The sequence below is a fragment of the Dinoponera quadriceps genome, unplaced genomic scaffold (genome assembly GCF_001313825.1).
Source record: "Dinoponera quadriceps isolate SergipeBrazil2010 unplaced genomic scaffold, ASM131382v1 scaffold1658, whole genome shotgun sequence".
Taxonomy (NCBI): Eukaryota; Metazoa; Arthropoda; class Insecta; order Hymenoptera; family Formicidae; genus Dinoponera; species Dinoponera quadriceps.
In genome coordinates this window covers 1,333,498-1,354,355 of record NW_014555920.1, presented here as the reverse complement: position 1 = coordinate 1,354,355, position 20,858 = coordinate 1,333,498, and the positions used below count along the sequence as shown (strand labels likewise).

At 45.4% G+C, this 20,858-nt stretch overlaps 1 protein-coding gene across 2 annotated transcripts in view; it reads left to right on the top strand.

Moving 5' to 3' along the window:
• Positions 1-20,858, top strand: part of LOC106745747 (visual system homeobox 1-like) — a 67,062-nt gene that overhangs the window by 9,098 nt on the left and 37,106 nt on the right. For both annotated transcript variants that reach the window (XM_014621631.1, XM_014621630.1), the window contains exon 2: positions 5,920-5,961. In XM_014621631.1, the coding sequence (XP_014477117.1) occupies positions 5,920-5,961 (42 nt within the window). The remainder of the gene's footprint in view (positions 1-5,919; positions 5,962-20,858) is intronic.

The window sequence follows — 20,858 nt, the reverse complement described above, 5'->3', positions numbered from 1 at the left end:
TATTATTGTTCCCTTCATTTCACCTTACGGGCGTGTAATTTTTAATTTTACACGACGCAAACGAGTGCGCGCGCGCTCGCGGGATATAAAAATCACGGTGAAATTTACGATATATTTATGAATTTGTATAGGATGTTAAAATTATTTTCGCGATAACGTTTGTAGCTCGTCGTTTCATTTATCCAATTCTCATGTAACGGAAGCAAAAACTCCGTATTTATTTTGACAATGCCCATTTTAATGATTACATTTTACCACGCGGCGTGTTATTCCTTTTTTCTTTTTTTTACGGCGTATTTTATTTTCAAGGCGTATTATTTTATTTGATAATAATTAATACGCGCATATATAATGTAATTTAAACAACGCAAGTCCGTTGAAATCAACATTATAAAGTAGGAGCGCGAAATCTAACCGCGTTACAAATTACACGCTGAAATGCTCAACGTTAGCGGTCGTCCAATTTTTACACCCCTCGCAGCGAACCTCTATATAAAATATATATCATCCGGATATGTACACACACACACGCATATATAAGCACGTATTTGTCACGTTAACCATCTTGATTCGTATCTGTCACTGTGATGTTATTGTAGTTTGTATGCTGTATTTTCCCTCTCTTTCTGTCAGCGTAACGGTTCAATTCATATCTTTCCCATCGACTGATTACCACGAGTTTTCCCGGTTCAGGCAGAGAAATGATTTTCCCTCATTACACTCTCACCGCGATGTCAATCATTTGACCCTCGTCGCTGCTGCGGCAGCTCACCTAATCGCCTAATCGTATAATCCGCTCCAACAAATCAATTCGTATCCGCGACCAAAAGCGGCCGCTTCACGCTCTATAGCTTCTGCCTGGTAACTACGCCGCTCGTTCACCGAGATGCGGAATTTTCCGCGAATTTTGCCCCGATTCATTCGCGCGAGCTTGTAATACATTTTGATGCGAAATGACATCGAAGTTCCAAATTCGTTCGGCTGATGGTTGTGTGCGCTACATATCCGTCAAATACTAATTTCGGGTAATTCGCGAGTCTACAATTTACGTGGACTTTTCGGCACAGAGCCGAACGATAACACGAGACATAATGACGGTTAATTCTCGTGAAAATCGCAGTAATTTTTAAATCGACGTCTAATTAACGAATAATATATCGGCTATTATATAAATAGCGTATTTAAGATAAATCATGTGGCATAAAAGCATAGCATAAAATAAATCATATAGCATAACTCCATTCAAGGTTAAAAATCTTCTAAGAAGATTATAATATCCTTGCTTATACATGAGAAAATCTATTCTTGATTTGTGACTAATTTTTTGCGTGTGCAATCTTGCACAAATGCTGTAGATTAAGATTCATATATATTTTATTCAGCGAATACTGACAAAAATGGTAAAAGTGAACTTTTATGAATAAATGGATGTATCAGACATTGCATAGTTTAAAAATCTTATAATTCCGTTTCGAAACTTCGAAACTTCGATATGTTAGAAATTCGAATAATGAATACCGAAGTTCCGAACCTTCGGAGATTCGAACGTCGAAGCCTTCGGAAAACAAAAAAAAACCAGCCCTACTCGACATCGCACGCGATAATTCCTCGATCAACGCTCGTCGCTGTTGTCGGGCGAAAAAAGCTCTTGGGTTGCGATAATAGCTTAATATCGGCGGCGGACTAGGGCCGCGCGCGTTCGATTCTGAATCCCTGGTTTGGCGCCGCGCTATCGACATACAAACGGTTATCGATCTACCGCCTCTCCCCCCTAAGGCGAGAGGACATGCGCGCTAACGGGGGTAGGTAACCATGGCTCGCCGTGCCATAAACTTGCCGTCATTGTTTCAAGGCGACGCGAGTATAGGTGCACGTACATACGGCCGGCTATCAATCGGCCTTTTCGCGCGCGAGGCACTCACCTCGTAAATTTTCACCCTTTGACACGCGCCCGCTACGAGGAGAACTCGCGGAGCGGAGCGGCGGGGGGGAGACCAGCTAGGAGCGACGATGGCGGTGTACGCGTCGGCGCGACGCCCGGCGAACCCGTTGCCGTAGACGCTTAACCCCTCGGGACCTGCGGGACGTTAATGAAATAACACGGGAATTAGTCTCGGACATTACCGACAAACTATGTCCATTACCGCGCCCCGCGAGCGTATAGAGCAGCGCCCCATGAAGACCGAACTTCGAGGGTTGCTGTTGCCGCCGCCGCCGCTGCTGCAAATGGAACGAATCGGAAAAGGAATGAGGAAAAATCTGTGTAAATTGTAATTCGCTTTACGCCCAGAGTGCGCCTTGCTTTCGGACAACACTTTTGCGTATTAATGATTACCTTCTGTCGAAGAGGATATTTCACGGCCGATGTTATTTATGTGTGTGTGTGTGTGATTGCGGTCGTTTCCGAGAAACTAACATTCGAAAAAGTGGCCTTGCAGTCATAACGAAAATGATCTAAATACATACTTTTTGGGGTCCATTTTGTGACATAGTATATAACGGAGTTAGCAGTCTAGTAATACACAGAAGTCTGTGATGCGGTCTGATTTTTATATAAATTGCGGTCCTTTGTAAAATAGTTATTTCTCAGAGACAAATTCTCTGTTTCGACTGGATTCGATGAAAATCGAGTCGAACACGACTCTCGCCGATCGGTTAGCACTGATGCAGCTGGACATAAGACTCTATCCGATTGCTAGTCGACGTGGTGCGATGCCATGCATTGTGGCAATCATACGACGCCACATGCACGCACACATACACGTATTTACATACGCACATTCCGCGGATGTGCATGTTGCACGTGTGCCGTTGCTGAGCTTTCAAGCGAGCGCGCGTAAGTCGCTCAAATTGGTACGGATTTCCAGCCCAACACCTCGATTGTCCTCAGTAAAGAGTGCTTCGCGGGCATACGTGAATTCACGCCTCGAACACACGCGCGTCGTTGTTGTCCCTTCCTCCGCGCCTTTCCTCCTCCTCCACTTTTTTCCTCCTCCTTGTGCCACGACCCGCTTCCTCTGCTTTTCCCTCAAGTCTCACCTTCTCCCTCTTTCTTTCTTCTTCGTCGCGCGGTTGTCTCTTTCTCTCTCTCATTCTCGCATCCCTTTCTCGTTGATGCCTGCCTCGCTCGCGCACATATTTACCACCCTTTCTCTCATCCGTTCATCCCTTCGTTACTCGACATATATATATATATCTTTCTTTTCCTTCTCTCTCCCTCTCTCTCTCTCTCTCTTTGTCTTTCTCTCTATCGTATACCCGATCCCTTGATCGTATATCACGCTCTTGCACTTACTTGTTTGCCGCTGATGTTCTCTTTTTCTTGTCATTTATTATGCAGTTTTCCTTCTTCCTTCGGCTCTCTCGTTTTTGTCTTCTGACATGTGTAGGCACATCTTTCCCTGCCTGCTTCTCATTTTTGTTAGGTTCCCCGATCAAATGTCCTTGCCGCTTTTACCCCTTCCGTTTGTACATACTGTTCAAGTAGCTCATACATCGATTCTTTGTCGTTTGTATTTCTTCCTCATTTCTACGTTTTCTTCGTGTTCCTGCTTCGTCCTTTTATTCTTAGCGATACACAATTCTTTCAACTTGCCTCTTTCTAATTACCGACTTTCCACACCGTTTCGCAATATCTTTTAATTTTCGAACGGTTACTTTGTTATTTCAAAAGTTTTCACACATCTAATAAACGACAAAAGATATTTCATGAGAAAAACATCTAAAACACAAAATTGATAAATTGATGACATTCATAATTCACTGGTTATTACCAAGTGACATACGTCAAAGTCCATCCTTAAATGATTACGGGAGCTTATTGCAACGCGGTAACCTCTTCCTCGAGATCCCAAGGAAACTCACTTACGGTCTCGAGGCTGACTCGAGGTCCTTTCGATAGAAATCGTCGAGAAATGACTATCGAGAAGACACGCTCGAGCAGCGTGTTGAATGGGCTGGCGTGTCCCACAGCCATCCGTCCGTCCGTCTGTCCGTCCGCCTGCACGCCTTCGGTCGTGTAAGAGAGACCCGTGGAGGACGTCTTTGAAGGAGTAACCGCAAATCCTAGTATAATACTAATAGGGCCATAATAGGGTCAATAGGGCTTAGCTGCGCGACGACAATAAGATCTTGTCAAAATACGCCGAGTAACACGAGCCTAGGAAGCGGATTTTTCTCAATGCGAGGTCCGCCCGCCCGTTTCCCCTCTCGACCCCTCTCACCCTCCTACCCTCCTTCCTTCCTGAACGTCGACCGGTGTGAGAGAGAGAGAGAGATGACAAAACGCATTATTATCGGGGGTTTTCAAAAAATCTGAAACCTTCCAGCCGGGCGCGCGCGATTGAGGTTTAAGTTTCACCACGCTCGACGGCCGTGAAAGGAAAAACGCGAATGGGGAAAATGCCGAAGAATGCCGGATCGGGGCGGTCGTCGCGCACGCTGTTCGAATTCCGAAGTGAACAGTTTCCCAACGGTGCGCGCGATATCGCGCTGAATGTGAGCTCGATTTCCGACGAAACGTCTCTATTTGGAGTGGTTTCCGTGTAGCGCACGCGTGTGACACCATGACCTCTCTCTCGTTCTCTCTTCCTCTCGGCTGATCGACGCCTCTGGTAGAACGGAAAACAGCAGGATACGTTGGTAGCGGCGCCTAACCTACCTAACCTAAGCATAATCCTTTCCGTTACTTGAGATAAAATATGATAGTGATCCAATAATGTAACCTGATGAAGACATAATGAATCCTGATCATCATGCAGCGTTACATGACTTCTTAGGAAGATAATATAACTAATAATATAACGGACTTAGGTGAACCCGACAACCAGTTAAGGTCAATCCGAGCTGGGATAAATTACTAGTCACGTGCTTTCCATCAAAAGAGTGATCGTTTCATCATCAAGACGTATACATACGTATAAAAGAGTCGAAGCTACGTTTACGAGCGCGACGTGACAGACTCGGAGCGTTTTAACAAGCGATCGGCGATCATTTTCGCATAAATATCGTTAGGCCCGTTCGCTAATGTCCCCACTCGAAGCGATTTTCCCCTCGAAGGAAACGCACACCGCTCTTCTCGAGACCGGACTGCCGTGTTGGGCCACCCCGCCGCGCTCTTCGCCCGAAGTTAATTTATCAAACAAACGCGCGAACGCGCCGGGTCAAGTCTGGCAACCCCCAGTTTTAAGATGCCGGCTCGTTAAAGTCATTTGGGGGGTGCAGTTCTGCCACCGTCATCGTCGCGCCAAGATCTTCCCTCGGAACGCGCAAAGTCTGTCTCTCTTTCCCTCGCAGCCACCCGGGCGAAGACGAGAGAGCCCCCGACTTTCTCAGAAGGCGGGGGCAAATCTTTTTCAACCCCTGTTTTCCTCCACCCCAGCATCCGCGCGCGCCGAGATGACTTTATTAGAAAGTGGCTAAGTCCCGAAGCGTCTTAATACACCCCGGTGTTTATTTCCCCGTCGACGAGACGTTTTCATTGAACGTTAGCTTTTTCGTCACAGAGGGATCGTTTCGAGTAGAGAAAGAGGGGGGGGGGGAAAAAAGTGTGTATCTTGGCAATTTTCGGGAAGCGTGTGAACGAATAAAGACCAATTAGAATATTCTCGGGCAATGGCGGGCGAACAGGAAGAGCGCACGCTCTCGCTCCGTAACTCTCTTTAGAGACCAAGCGGAACACTTGCGCGATGTAAAACGAAAGAGTGTGCTTTAGCGCGCCCAATTAACGCGGAGATTCCCGTTTGCCGCGCGTTAACCGAGCAACGTAGTTTCTAGCGAAACTCTACTAGCAAGTCCGCGACTAGCTTAGCGACGACGAACTTACGAATTCTTTTTTAATTAACGGGGCTATGCGCTTGTAAGTGTGGCCCGGTAATGGCACGTTAAATTAATATCTTTTCCTCTCCTTTTGTGTTTCAGGATTTTCCCAGTCGAAAGGATCATTCTCGAACGCGAGTCCAGGTAAGATTTTCATAAATATATATTATATAAGATACATACTTTGTAACACATACTTGTACACGATTATTACGCAGGAAAATTCCGTAGGACACTTAATTAATTGGGAACATTTAATTAAGATCCGTCACCAATGGATATTCATATTCCCCCTGTATTGGATGTTTTTAGTCACTTGGGAACGAAATGAGACGCGAGTAATTAGCGAAATATAGGCGTAAAGCAACTCTTCTGCTTGTAAAATATAATTAAAATCGACTTATCGGTTATATATTGTGAAAAACAGGAAAATCAATATCTCTTGCAAACGGGAGGTTCACTGGATTAAATGCCTACGAAAATAAATATGACAGACAGCACTAATATCAATTTCTCTTGAATTACCACATGACACTCGAGTGAATTATTAAGAAGTGAATTATTAAAGAAACTCGATAAAACGCGCGAGTTTAAGAAGAAGACTTTGACGAGCCCGCATATTTTATCGAGACTGTGCGCGCGTTTTCCGCGGAAAATCGTAACTCGCTCGGAATTCGACGAGCTGGCGGTAAAAAGACGCGACGACCTAACGCTTTTATAAGGCAGTAACGAAGCTCTCCTCCGGTCTCAGTTTTGCGCGACGTGCACGAAAATTCGCCGGTCTCTCTCTCTCTCTCTCTCTCTCTCTCTCTTTTTCTCCTCGAGGCGGCGAGTGACTACCAAAATCGTAAACGTGTTCACGCCGTCGCATCGAATTTATGACGCTTTTCGGATGCGGGAGCCGTGAAAAATTGATTCGGTGCTTGTTCCACCGCCGCGTAATAAAAGCAATATCCTCGAGTCACGTATTCTGTCTACAGTGTCACACGAACGGCGAACTCGCGTAAGTCAATTTTGTTTTCAGCGGGCTATTATGCAAGATAATAATTTTTGCAGTCTTCGAGCGTAACGCGGTGATGAGGGGAAAAGGAGGAGAATATCGACGCTTCTTCCGCGAAGCATTATTTTCTAGATCACGCGAGGAATGCAAATCTTATCGGTGCATTTTAATTCGAGAACACGGACGGGGAAACGGAAGTTCCGGGAAAAGGTACGATTAGTAAAGCAGCAAGAATGAACGATACCGGCTATCATCGTTCGCGTAATTCCTTAACAAAGAGTCCTACCACAGATGCGCGATAACCATTACTGTGCCATATGATGACGTCATGTGCCCACCGAGAGACCGAAAAAACTGCTTATGTATTCATGTGCGCGATGATTTCGATTTTTCCGAGCCATTAAGCGCGGCCCGTTTCGTCCGCAAAGCGATGTCGCTCGAAACAAGAGATGACAGGTTGAAAATGATTACTGAGGATGAGCTTCGCATGTAATGGGGATGAGCTCCTGCACTCGCGCGCTATGTATATCCATTGTCATATTGTACAGTTAAGCGATTGGTTATCGTTGGAGATTCTCGGGTATCTGTGTGGGATATATGTTCCGTTATCGTCAGTCCTCTAACGTTATTAATATTTTTGCCAATACTGATAGAAATGACCGCATCATTTCTATGAGAGTATCCGCTCTTCCACATTAATTAAGAATAAATGTTACTTTCCAAAAAGCAAACTTTCTTTCAGGTTTTATAATTATTTATAATATTTCGTCCAAAAGTTTCTTCCGCGAGAAAGATATAATTGATCTTTCAACGTGAATTATATCTGAAGATTATTCAGTTCTTTCATTGATAATTTTCTGGAAGCAAAAGCGTATTGGATGAATTTAACTTTATTGTTGAATCTTGAGGACAGATTCGCGTTTTACGTAATTTATCGTTTATCGTATTTACGTAATCGCGGCGAAATAGACGTTTTCGATTTAACAAATCTAGGTACGTGTTCCGCGCGTCATTTGACCTCACGTGGAAAGCACAAGGCACCCTGCCGAGGGTGCGATTTAAGATCCGACAGCGGGCGTGGAGACGCGCTCGAATTTCGACTAAAGAAAGTCTCTCGTTACCGATTAGCGTTTGAAAGTGGCGGGGCGTGGTCCGGCACCGCCAATTTCTCAAAATGTTTTGACGTGAAACCGCAATATATCCGTACGAACCACATGTTGATCGCAGGCCACCGTATCCACCGAATATTAGACACAGCGCCGAATTTAAGTGAACATTTTCACTCGTGTATACAGGATGTCCGAAAACCAGCCACGTATGACACTTTAATAGCGCGTAGTCCGGAGTCAATGTTTGACATTTCGGCATTGGAATAATCTTTTGACTATAGTCAATATACTGGCCATCCATTCTATAGTCAAAGGAATAATCGTGCTTAATTGAAGTACGCGTTAAGGTATCGTGCGATAATTTCGGATAATCGACTCCACCGGACCGTACACGCTCAGCACCCCGAAAGGAAGCCGTGGGTGCTTCTCGCGGAAAAAGAGTCGGTCGGCGGTACCGGGCCGGCGATTCGGTATTCTCCACGGTTCCTTCCGCGCGCCTCCAATTTTCCAGCAGCCTTTTCCGAATAACGCTGTTGCCGTTATCCCCGGGGGCGGCAACGCGAGTCTCCTTTCACTCGCAGGATCCTCCGATATTTTCCTTTGCCGGTAAATTGGACTATTACGCTCGCAGCTCCTACCTCAGAAGCGCGCGTCCTCTCGCGAGCACCGCGTATTTTCTCGCCCATCCCCTATTTGGGGGAGATCCTTCGCGCTATTTTCCGCCCCCCCCTCCTCTCCCCACCTCTCCTCCTCCTTCTCTTCTTCTCTTTCTCTCTGTCTTCCTGACGTACTTCCTCCTCCTCCTCCTCCTTTCTCGTTCACGAATCTCAAAGTGCTGCGCAGTTGTTAAAACAACCAATTCCGACGGAAAGCCCCTCGTTACCGGGCGCCTGCCGTTGCCGCGGGCGACTTCTCTAATTCTGACGGAAGACACCTCGCGTCCGCAAAAGATGTCCCGCGCTCGCGAAGACGCGCGAGGACCCGGTAAATATTAGTCCTCGAAATCGCAATTTTCTCGGAAAATTGCGAGACATTCCACGACGGAGAGGCCGATAACGCGTGTGCAACGCGCCGTGTTCTCGTATTCGTCGGTTCGACGCGAGCTTCCGGTTCTAAATAACATTTCGTTTAGACGTCGACTTTCATTGACTGAAAGCTAAATTACACGAGTCACAGCTACATGAGCGAGAAAGAGAGAGAGAGAGAGAGAGAGAGAGACGCGTGCGTGTTTCGTTTGTACACTTGTACCGCCGGTCCGAACGACTCGCATCAAATGGCAGCGCGTATTTCCAATTATGACGAAATCAACAAGAATGGGTCTCTAATTATTCGTAGCGTTATCGCGGCGATCGATAATAACCACTAGTATAACTCTTCATTAAATTTCCGCTCCATTCAAATCGGATAACACCGAAATGTGTCATATGCGCGTATTGTTGTATCAAAATACGAGCGTGATCACGCGAATCGTCTCGTCGTGCATTGTTTTCGCGTCGGTACACGTACAATTATAGCGTTTGTCGCGTTACAAAGAGCGAAGTTACCGCAACATGGCGCACCTCGTTCTCGATGTCGTTCATTTTTCCCAATACCGTACACGTGTCCGCAAGATCTGCAGCTTGCTCTTACCCCGCGCGATGCGCGCGAATGTATGCGTTAACTTAAAGCCCCTCACGATGCGACAAATATAGGCGAATCTTGGCGATTATATCGATCACATATGTTGGGCGAATAATATACGTGACGATATAACAAATGTGATAAAAAATAACATAAATAACAATATAATATACGTAATCGATATAATTCCCGACGTTCGTTTACATTTGCACATCCTCTGGAGTCGGCTTTAATCCAATATACAATATGTGGATCCGTTTGCTATAATCATAATTATCCGGATCGGCCGTTTTGTTATTACCATATCAGGTACATCGTCCGACGGTGTCTTTGGTGATTTGGATTTCCTACGCTTAGCAATTCTGTTATCCGGGAGATATTCGATAAGAAATTCGCGTTATTACATACGCAATACACGCGATCCGACGTGTCATTAGCGCTTACCGCGTCCGAAACACGCTGTCGCGAGGAGCCCCCGGCTTTCGAACGGGCCAACGATTGTCTCGTCGAGAGGGGCCGCGCGCCATGGTTTAGAGGAGAGGAGAGAACGCTCCTTCTTCTCCAATCCAATCATCTCGTTTCCTCTCGTATCGATTTCATCGTTCGCCAGAAATTTCCTCCGTGAAAAGAAACGCACGAGACAGCGTTACGGGGAGGTAGGGGGGGGGGGGGGGCAAGACCGACGAGCAGGGAATTACGACGGTGACTCGTGCGAGAGAGGAGACGGACGACGACGACGACGACAGCGGCGACAAGGAAGAGAGAATAAAGCCCTGGTTTCTATAAACGATTTTGAAATTGTGTGCGTCTCGGCGACCGACTGGGCGAGTAGAAGCCCGGGACAGGGATAGTGGGACAAAAAGGAGGCGGAAGCGCGGGACAGCGGTTGGCAGAGCCAGGAAGGGACGGCGAAAATCGAAGTCGGGAGTCGGCGAGGGGAGGGTAGCGACGGGGGTGGTGATGGTAGTGGTAGTGGTGACGGCACGGGGGATGAACGAGGTACGGGAGAGAGAGAGAGAGAGAGAGAGGGTGGCTCGTATTTTTCTTCCATGAAAAATTAAGTGCGTTCAGCCGTGAAGGAGCTCGCGTCTGATTACTAGCGCTAGTTCGTGAGCCCATCGCCGGCAGCTTCGCCGACGTTTCCGATCACGAACGGCCGTCTTTCTTGGAAGGCCTAGCCGAGGCCACGTGTCCAAGTGTCGACGTGCTGGCGCGAAAGTTTGCGCGATACAGCGACTTCGGTCCTGGTTGCGTCGCCCACTTGATAGAAATGAGAAATATTCCTATTCTCCGAAGCAAGCTTCCATTTAAAAAGCGCACACGATGACAATTGGATAAGCTTCGCTTCGGAGGAAATCCTTGGCGTAATGATAATTATTAAAAAGAGATATTTGCGTCTCTCGTTACGTAATAAAAAATCGTGGGTTAAGAACGGCCCATCGGAATTTTTGCGTTACTTTAACATATATGAATATGTTAAATTAACATATTCACTTCGTTAACATATTACCTTTCAGCATATTCATCTTGTTAAGATAACACAAAATTTGGGTGAACCGTTTGTAACACAAAATTTTTTATTATGAAACAATCTAAAGTTATTGCCGATTATATCTCTTTCTAAAATTGGAAGATAATAATCTGAACACGAGGTTCTTCTCGTATAAATTTCTCGTATACTATATTTCTTCTCGTATAAATTTTATGAATATCATTTCGGGGAACGCGATTTCGAATCGGTAGGGGCAAAGGTTTAATATGGCACGTCGACATATCTCTCCCCCCTGAAACGCGATGCGAGGCGTGTCTCGATCGAGCGGCGAGTACGTTAAACTCGTAAATGCGAAAAAGGTGTCTCCATAGAGGTGAAATCTTTCGAATCCGAAAGCTTCCCCGCTGCGAGTGTCATCCCCGTTGTTGTCTCGGCTTTCTTCTTGGTCACCTGTGGCTGATTGTAACGGCGACGACGACTCGAGATACGTGCGCGCGCTCTCGCTCACAGCCGCTTCTTTTCATCCGGCTTGAGCTCGCTCGGCGAGGGAGAGGATGTGACGACGCGAGGGTACCGTACTAGAGACGGAAATAAGTATAGAGAGGGCGGAAGGATGGGAGCGCAGGGAGAGACGGAGAAAGCAGCGAATAGAGGAGCGAGAAAAGCGAGTGTACGCAGCGAGGGCCGCGTCGGAGGAGGTGACAAAGATATTAATTAAGAATTAACACGCGTACTGGAAGTACCCTTAATTAGTAACAGTCACGGTCGCCCGGAGCGTCTCCGTGTCTGCGCGGATCTGTAGCGCGGCCGCCGCCGTTGAATGTCGGCGAGATACTTCGTCCGAGTAACAAAGTAAACACGGAAAACGAGACGCGATTAAAAAGGGAAAAGGAAAGGTAAAAAAAGTAGCGCACCCACGCGAAACTGCACGGGCGAAGGAGTCGAATCGAGTATCTCGAGCGCCGTCGCTTCTCGCTGACTGCGTCTCGCAAAATCCGCGTGAATCGGCACGGGTGGAAATTGGTGGACAAATCGAATCGTCGCGAAACGCGACCTCGAGGACGACGCGTGTCTTACTGCAGCCCGGTTACGATTCCGCTTCGTGAAAACTTGAGCTTTCTTCTCACTGACGACGGGAATATCTTCGAGGAATCTCCGGCGCATTTGAAATGGGAATACGACGACTTCTCGAATTTCTAATTGATATAATTTCACTCTCGGATTTCGCTTGTCTTTTTCAACATTGACAGATGGTTGTTTGGGATTGTGATAGAAATGAGATCCTGCGCAAGTGTCTTCATAATGTTTGAACACAGTAAGCAATTTTGTGTTAAAAGCGGTCCACTAAAATTTGGTGTTAGTTTAACGTGGTGAATTTAACATTATATTTGTGTGCTTTTTAACATATCTCTCATGTTAAAGTAACACGAAGTTTCAGTGGACCGTTTTTAATACAAAATTTTCTATTATAAAGGACTAACAAAGTAGAAGGAAATATAGATTCGATCGCGTATTTCCGGTATTGATTAATCAAGAACATATCAAGGCGGGAGAATTCGAGGTGTTCGCGCAAAATGCATGCTCCGCGTTCAACAAGGTCGGAGATTTAATTAAGGAGCTACGGGTTCCTCTCTCTCTCTCTCTCTCTCTTTCTCTCTCCTTACCGCGCTACCGCGACGCTTCCGATGAAACTATTGGCTGGCTCTCAGCAGGCTCCACGTACGCATTGCGTGGAACACGTGAAATTGTGACGTCATCGCCTGGAGGCCATTTTGGCTCAGCTGGTCGCGACAAAAGGCAGCTCGAATAGCAGGACGCCATGTCCTGTGCCGCGACCGTCGCACAATAGAGACAACGATTCGTACGCGCGTGTGCCGTTGCCACGCACACGTCGGAGCTGTGTTTATTCACACGTCTACGCAGTGCACGCGTAGAAATTGCGAACCCTTTCCGACGATATGAACCGCGTGTACGGGTTGAGTATAAATTACGCAAGTGTAAATTCCTGCGTAACAAAAGGAGCCGATCGTTCTCGATTCGTCGCAAACAAAATTTCCACGGGATTGTACTTCGACACTGTCAAATTATTCTCTGTGATATTCTCTGAAAAATGAATTTCGTTCGATCTACCTGACAATGGATAATCAAGCGCGTTTTGGTTAAAGGAAACTGGAATTTCTGTCTATGAGAATCAAATGTGGTTCGTGAGAACTAGAAATTTAGAAGATATAATAGATCCAAACTCATTTTTCAGTGTTATACGTATCGCTCGTGTGGCGTAGCAATTTTTCGAAATTGCGAATTAATATTCGCGAGTAAGAAGACTTCGTCCCGGGTCCTCGTTTTCTCATCCGACGTGTCAACGTTTCGCGTACGCGAGGTCCTCCGAAAAGTAGCGCGTATCGTTCTAAGACGTCATTCGTAAGAGCGATTCGGGAATAAAGAAGCGTTCGGATGACACGGGGGAGAGAGGACAAGTTTCCCCGCATCGAGAAATATTTTGACACGATCGGGCGGGGACGGTGGTTGCGTGCGACGAGACGAAGGGTAAATTTTTCGCGGCGTGGAGGGTTTTGGGTTACACACCGTGCGGCTGGCGCTTTAAAGCGATACACGACTCTCGTATAAATATTGCGCGCCTGAAAATGCGCCGTCGAGAGCACGTCCGGGGCCATCCTCGACTCCTCGAGGTGGAATCGCGAAGAAAGGTAGAATGAGAGATGGAGATGGATAGATGAAGAGTGAAAAGGAGAAAGAGGTTAGAGGCGGAGAGGCAGGGAGAGCCCTTCTCCACCCTTGCCTGCCTGCCCTCTGTGCGGATACAGTGACTACATTGTGGATTTAGGGTTCATTGTGCGTCCGGCACCATTGGGCATTGTCGCGCTTCTTCGAGGGCCGGAGATTCACACCTTTTCACCGACACGATTTTCCACGATGGGCGCGTTCCATTGAGCGGAAGAGGGCGAGTCGTAGGAAAAATCGCTGGGCGGACGAGAGCGCGACGAGACGCAACGTATCTTCCTTCCTTCCTCTCGGTGCAGGGACGCGCCGTTTCCGGATTCCAGGAATTTATATCGATATTGTCACGAATCGCTCCATCTCGATATGCCTTTATCTCGCGATGATATGCGACAGCGACGGAAAGTACGGGCGAGTGTTCCTTCAAACGTATCTCTAGGATATTGTCCCGCGTCTCGTGAGGACATTTCATTAGCCTATAATGCGCGAGCTCAATTCCGCGATCAGTTATTCCACAATAGTGATCGCTGCTTAAATCGCACACAGGAAAATGTGCTAGATTCAAGTAAATAATTACTCTAATACTTCTTAATAAGTTTTCACTTGAACTAACCCCTCTGTTAGTTGCGAGTGTATCCGATAGATACGTTCAGGCTACAATGTCGTTGCTACGGTTTTAAGGTCGAACTCATCCTTGTTCCTCACCAATGTTCTATCCTTGTTCATTTTGTCCTTCACTGCTTTTTGTGTACTTTAGCACCTGGTCTATTAGCCAAGTGTTAATGAGAGAAAAATTGTTTCAAGGAGCGGAGGAAAGTAATGGGAAAATTAGTGTATCTGTGAGATACATCGCGACCATTCGTGAAAAATATTGCGACTAACAGAGGATGAAGTGAATTTTATTTGAATCAAACGAATATTTCGGGACAATTCCTGGATAATTTGCTTGGAAAATATTTTACTCGGATCAAGTAAATATTACTTGGCCCAATTAAAAATTTGCCAAGGACTATTGGACTAATTATTTCCTTGAATCTAGCATTTTTTTTTCCTCTGCATCTTTTAATTCTCGATTCCATCGCTCGGACGGGGCGAGTTTCCACCGATGAACGAAGCGAATCGGCCTAACACACACACTGCCGATTTCAATATCGACCGATACGCGGCGAATTATTACCGAGCCACGTTTTTCACGGCTGGTTCCTCGAGTCCGCGTTGTCGCTTAATTGCGCTAATTTCGGGTCGCAAGGGAAATGTATTCCTCGAGACCTCATGAATTTGTAAGGAAAGAAGTTCCAAAGCCTTCCAGGTCTCTCTCTCTCTCTCTCTTCTTTGAAGGGACAATTAGACTCTTCTTGTCGACCTTGAGGGGAGTCAACGAGACGTTGAAGAGTTTGTCCGACCGATCGTTAAGTTTCCTCCGTAGCACCCTTGCCAGCGTCCTCTGCCAAAATTAGAGAACTTTCGCGCGCCTCGAATAAACCGTCGCGACAATCGGCGGTGAGTCGTGCGAGTAACGTCATGTAACGTAACATAACGTCCTTGAACCATCGGATTACCCGCCGCGCTCGTGCGCGTCGACATCGGCAATTAAAATCCACGCGCGTGAAGATCACGCGATTATCCGCGCGAAATGCGTCGACGTGCGGGAGAGCGCATCAACGCGCGTAACTAAAAACGATCAAATGAGCATCGTCGCGTTCAACAAATAATAACAACGTTTGACCACGCTCGTTGTTTGACGCGTTTTCCTCCAGAGAAAGGTGGCTGCGCGGACGGAAAAATTCCTGTATGGTCATTCCAGCCACACGGGGTGTGCTTGACGGTGCGCCGACTATATTTAGATCGACATATGCGAGCGTAACTCTGTCTGGCGCCAACGGACAAAATATGCAGCGCAAGTTCAGAAATATAAAGTTACATCGAAAACAGCCGGCAGTCAACACTTTCCTGAAACGTTACACATGCCTCCGGAACGCCCGCGCCGTGCTGTCGCGCTGGGACAGACCGCTCTCAGAGTTTCTCGTAATGTCTGGCACAAGGCTGTCTGGTCCAGTCAAATAGCGGGCAATAATTAGGTTTCACTAGAGCGCGTCCTGCGTTATTTCGAGAAACGGAAGGAATAGAGATACAAATTTCAGAATAACTGCAAGAAGCACCTATTAAAAGCGTGACTGTAGCGTGCAGCGGGAGAAGGAAGGAGTACGGTATTGATATTAAATTAGACGTTAGATGAAATTAGTAGAAAATGGTGTGAGAAAGATAACATTTTTATATCGTTACACTGAAAACTCATTTAATTGATTCAAAATGCTTGTTTGGATGTGGGCGAACAAATGTTTTCATTGGGAGAGCCAAAATTTGGTTCTTTGAAACGAAAATGATGAAGGTATGATTTAGAGAATTGAAACTTAAAAAAACCAAATTTTGACTTCTACAATCAAAACGTTTGTTTGCCTATATCCAAACAAACATTTTGTTTGAATGAATTAAATGGGCTTCTCAGTATATATTTCCACATATGGTAAACGTAACGCGGGTAGCAAAGGAAACGAAGACGTTTATTTTACGTGACACGTAAAGGATTTTGTAAAATGGAATTTTTCTTGATGATGTTATGTCACTCGATGGAATCGAGAATTCAAAGATGCAGAGGAAAAAAAAATGTCGTAAAATGTCGCTCGCGTTGGTAAATTTAATTTTGCCACGTCGTATGTAATGATATTAACGGCATTAACGGCGTAGTAAACGCGAGCGTGCACTATCCGAATTATTATTATGAAATCACTGAGTCATGAAATGTTCCAATTTGTATATTCACTGTTCATCCGGTCTTCGACATTTAATGACGTTATTTGCAGCAGCTTTGTTATTTGTCACGATTATCCCGCATCCGCGACCATTCGCGGGCGTTTTAATTAGAATCGATCGTCTAAATCGCATTAGCAAGAAGCAAGCGTCGAATATTTTTGTCTAAATCTTCCGTGATAGAAATTTTCGTACTGGCAAACCGCGAAAGATATCATTTTCTAGATTCGCTGGAATATAATTTTACTCGAAGTAAAACCCGATATATCGTAAATTATATTTCGACAACTCTCATTCTTGTAACATACGAACGCGTAAACTCCGCTTAGTTTGATAAACGGGGACGTGAATCCTGCGACAGGATTCCGCGAAAATTACATATTTATTCGAAGCTCCTGCTACCCACACATATAGGACTGTTACTCTGCCACTCCTGTGTGACCTTTTCCCCACAGAGTCCGTGAAAAATACATCGAATGCCGTGTCCACGTTCACGTCAACGTGGCTAGGACGCTAAATTCCCCGCGGAAGCCGTCGACAATTTCTCCCCGGTCATCGTTGTAAAGTCAATGCTCATTGCGAGAGACCAGCGCGAGTATGGCTCCCGACAGTGTGCCCGCGGTGGGTGGACAGGAGGAGGTGACGGTGGCAACGGCTGTGGCGGTAGCGAGGTGGCGGAAGGAGACGAGGAGAGTGAGAGGAATTAATGGGGACGGACTGTAGAAGTGGCTATAGCCTAGAGCCGTGTTAGGGCCAGGGCCATTAAGCTTAATGACATAATGAAGTAAATGGCTGTGCATGCCATGCCACGCCTGGGACTATAGCTTATAACCGCTGCGCCTCCACCCCCGCGCAATATACTGCGTGCCAGGAATTCCTGACTTATGCCGGCACTGCCCAGTCGAAAGGGGTAGCTGCGTTGTTCCCTCTTTATCTCTCTCTCTCTCTCTCTCTTTCTCGTTCGCTTGCTGGTGGCCTCTATTCTTCGCTTTCTCTCTTTCTGCCCTTCTATCTCTTATCCCTTTCCCTTCCTGTGTCTCTTTCTCTTACCACGTTGGTATATTACATAAGGGACGCCCTACGCTGCCGCTGTAGGTAACAGGCGCGCGCACACACGTACTGGAAGTAAATTTATTTCGGGGATTGCCAAGGCGTTAGAGCGCACGGACGTCCCTCGTTTTCTGCGAAACGATTCGCTAAAAACCACATCGCCCCGTTCTTCTCCGTTTGAATTTCCTGCTCGAAGTGTGCGCCAATATTCCGCGCTCTATCTTTTTTCTTCGCTCGACGTAGAGCAAGAAATAGAGAGAGGGAGAGAGAGAGAGAGAAATGAACGTCGCATCTTCTGTTGGCTGGTCGATTAACTCTTAATTATTAGCATCGATATTCGATTCGATTAAATTTTGTAATAGAATTGGAATCTTACATCGACTGATAAAATAATTAGAATGCGTTGCCTCGTTAATTTTGTGCGTGTTCAACTTGATCGAGAGACAACGACATACCGTGGATAGGCAATTCGAAGAGCCCTTGTGTTTCATCCTATGGAACAAAACGACAAGACGATTTACCAACACGGAACGAAATCTAAGAACGTTGGCAAAAAGCACTCTGTTTTCGGGCAATCAACACTTCGCCCTTTGTTCCTGTCTGGCACTTGAATGCGAGGACATCACAATATTCACACCGTCCTTAGGAGCTCGAATTTCAAGCATGACCATCGCGAGAACGAGAATGGACCGAGTTGAATGCGTAAAAACACGCGAGATGTGAATTTGCGTCGAGAAAAAGAAGAAAAAGGGAATAAAGCGAGACGAAACGTTAGAGAGATTGAAGAAGGTTCCGAGAAGTAACGCTCGATTGGGTCTGAAATTTATTGTTATTCGATTTGTGATCTCTATGATTACGTTGCATCCAAGAAATTCATATTCTTCGTACGTGAATCGATTAGCGATCGTACTAACGATATCTCTGTAATAAAACTTTTTACGTTTTTACGCGCGTGGTAATCGTGAACGTAAGAATAACTAAAAACAAACGTGTCTAGCTGACTTACACGATTAATAGGAAATTAACGTATTATACATAAGGTCGAACTTCTAAAAAACGAAATTATTTTTCGAAATCCGAATAAGAAAAATATTTTCGACGTGAAGATTATCGTAACACACTGTGAATATTTAAGACGAATATAAAAATTATGATACAGACGCATAAGATGTCTTTGATAATTGTATATATATATATATATTTATAATAATATCTGCGATTTATCACTTTCTCGTTCCTCCGATGGAACATACATCATTACGTCAAGTTCGATCTCGTCGAACATACTTTAGCATCGGATTAATCGGAGGCGAATAAAAAAATAGATAGCCGGACTTTTGCGCGGTGCGCGACTCTCCAGAGAGCCCGACGATTGAATCGACTGAATTAATTCGACCCCGAAAACATCGCGAAGCGCATTAGCAGCCTACCCCAAACACTACCGGCCGGTCTACTACAAGTGTTTTACACGCTGTTGCATGGTGTAGCAAAACCGGCAGGATGGAGGGTCCCTAATCTACCGAAACATCCCTCGGGATGTATCTAGGCTTCGACTGCGGCCCCGAATACGCTCCATTCGCCCTTCCGACTATGTAAACGACCGCGTTACACGTTTCATGCGCTCTATAAATAATTCCCGGCTCGATGCATCTTTAAGAAAAGCCTCAGCGATTGGCGCTTGCCGGCGCCTCTTAAGCGTGAAAGAAATGTCATTCGACACGACGTTAGTTCATTAGTCTAATACTAATTCGAGCATTCGTTAACATGTGTTGTTGCGCTCTTATCGAATTACATTTAATGCACACACAGAAAAATATTTACATTTTTTTCAAATAAATATTATTTGTTTCAAGTATTTTATATAAGTTTATATATTTGCAAATATATCACGAGTTCATCATAAGCATCCAATTTATTCAAAATATATTTTGAATCCTAGAATGTATATAAGCTTAATATTTTAATCAGGAATATTAAATTGAAATAAACCACGGTTTGCGAAATTCAAATTAATCAAATTTAACTTTTTTTCGATAAAGTTTATGATAATTCCCTTGAAAAAAGAATAAATTCTTCTTTCGAGTTCGTGATAATAAGCTTTTCCAAAATTTATGATATATTTAAATTGAGTAATCGCTTTTCATAACCGGAATGACTTTTCTCTGTATTATATAAATACGGTATATACTTTTACTAGAGTACAAAGTATACGCTTTATATCATTCGTTAATAGATTTTCTTGCAAATTTAACATGAAATCTGCTTTATAGCGAATTAACTTTTGAACGATAATAAATTCTTTCGTAAATTATATATCGATGTTTTTCTTTAGCAAAGATGCGTCAGAGAGCAAGATGGCTCTTTTCGACTTTTAATGTGAAATATTTCAAAGTATATTACACACGGGTGCGTGAGAGATCTCTTTCTCCACGTAGAACGTTCGCGCGAAGGTTGAAATAGATCTACGACTATTTCTTACGCGAGAAAGGCAAAAGTGAGGCGTCGACAGCGAGGCGTGACTAAAGTCAGCGGCAGCGTGGAGAATCGGCGAGTAATGCGATTTCGTTGGGACAAGGGGGGCTGTTAGGGCCACGCGACTTTTCGCAAACGGTTCATCGATGACTTGTGAGCTTTACAAACGCGAGCTGAACGATTCGTTCTTCTGCTCGGAATACCGCTCGTCCCGATCGGATTCGCGATGTTCGTTAATTTCTGTACTTTATTCCCGAGTTAACTAATTTCTCTCCATTGCTCGTAGCGCGTACATGTGTGCATTGTAATTATCGTTAGAGATAATCACTCTCGACGATTATTACGAGATAATTATCTCTAGATTACGAAATGTCATAACGTAAGATGCGCTAATACCGACTGTTCTCTCTCTCTCTCTCTCTCTCCCTCATTCTTGGCGACGCGGAATTACGCAGAAATAATTCCGCTTGCCGGCAATCAGCCGCGAGCTCGCTAATTAAATCGCTGATTTGTTCCACGTGCGTTACATTACGTAAGCCGTGTCACATTTTGTGGTTGATATAAAGTAGCAGAAGGAGAAAATGAAAACGTTCGCCCGGCTTGGGTTGACTCATTCACCTCACGAGGCAATTTCCACGTCAATCCACGAAAGGGCATTTATCCCTTCTTCCTAGAGCCGCGAATGAAGGTGAGGAGGAGTCCGGGGCTACCGAGGGAGGGATACGGGGAGGGGGGGGGGGGAACGAATTTT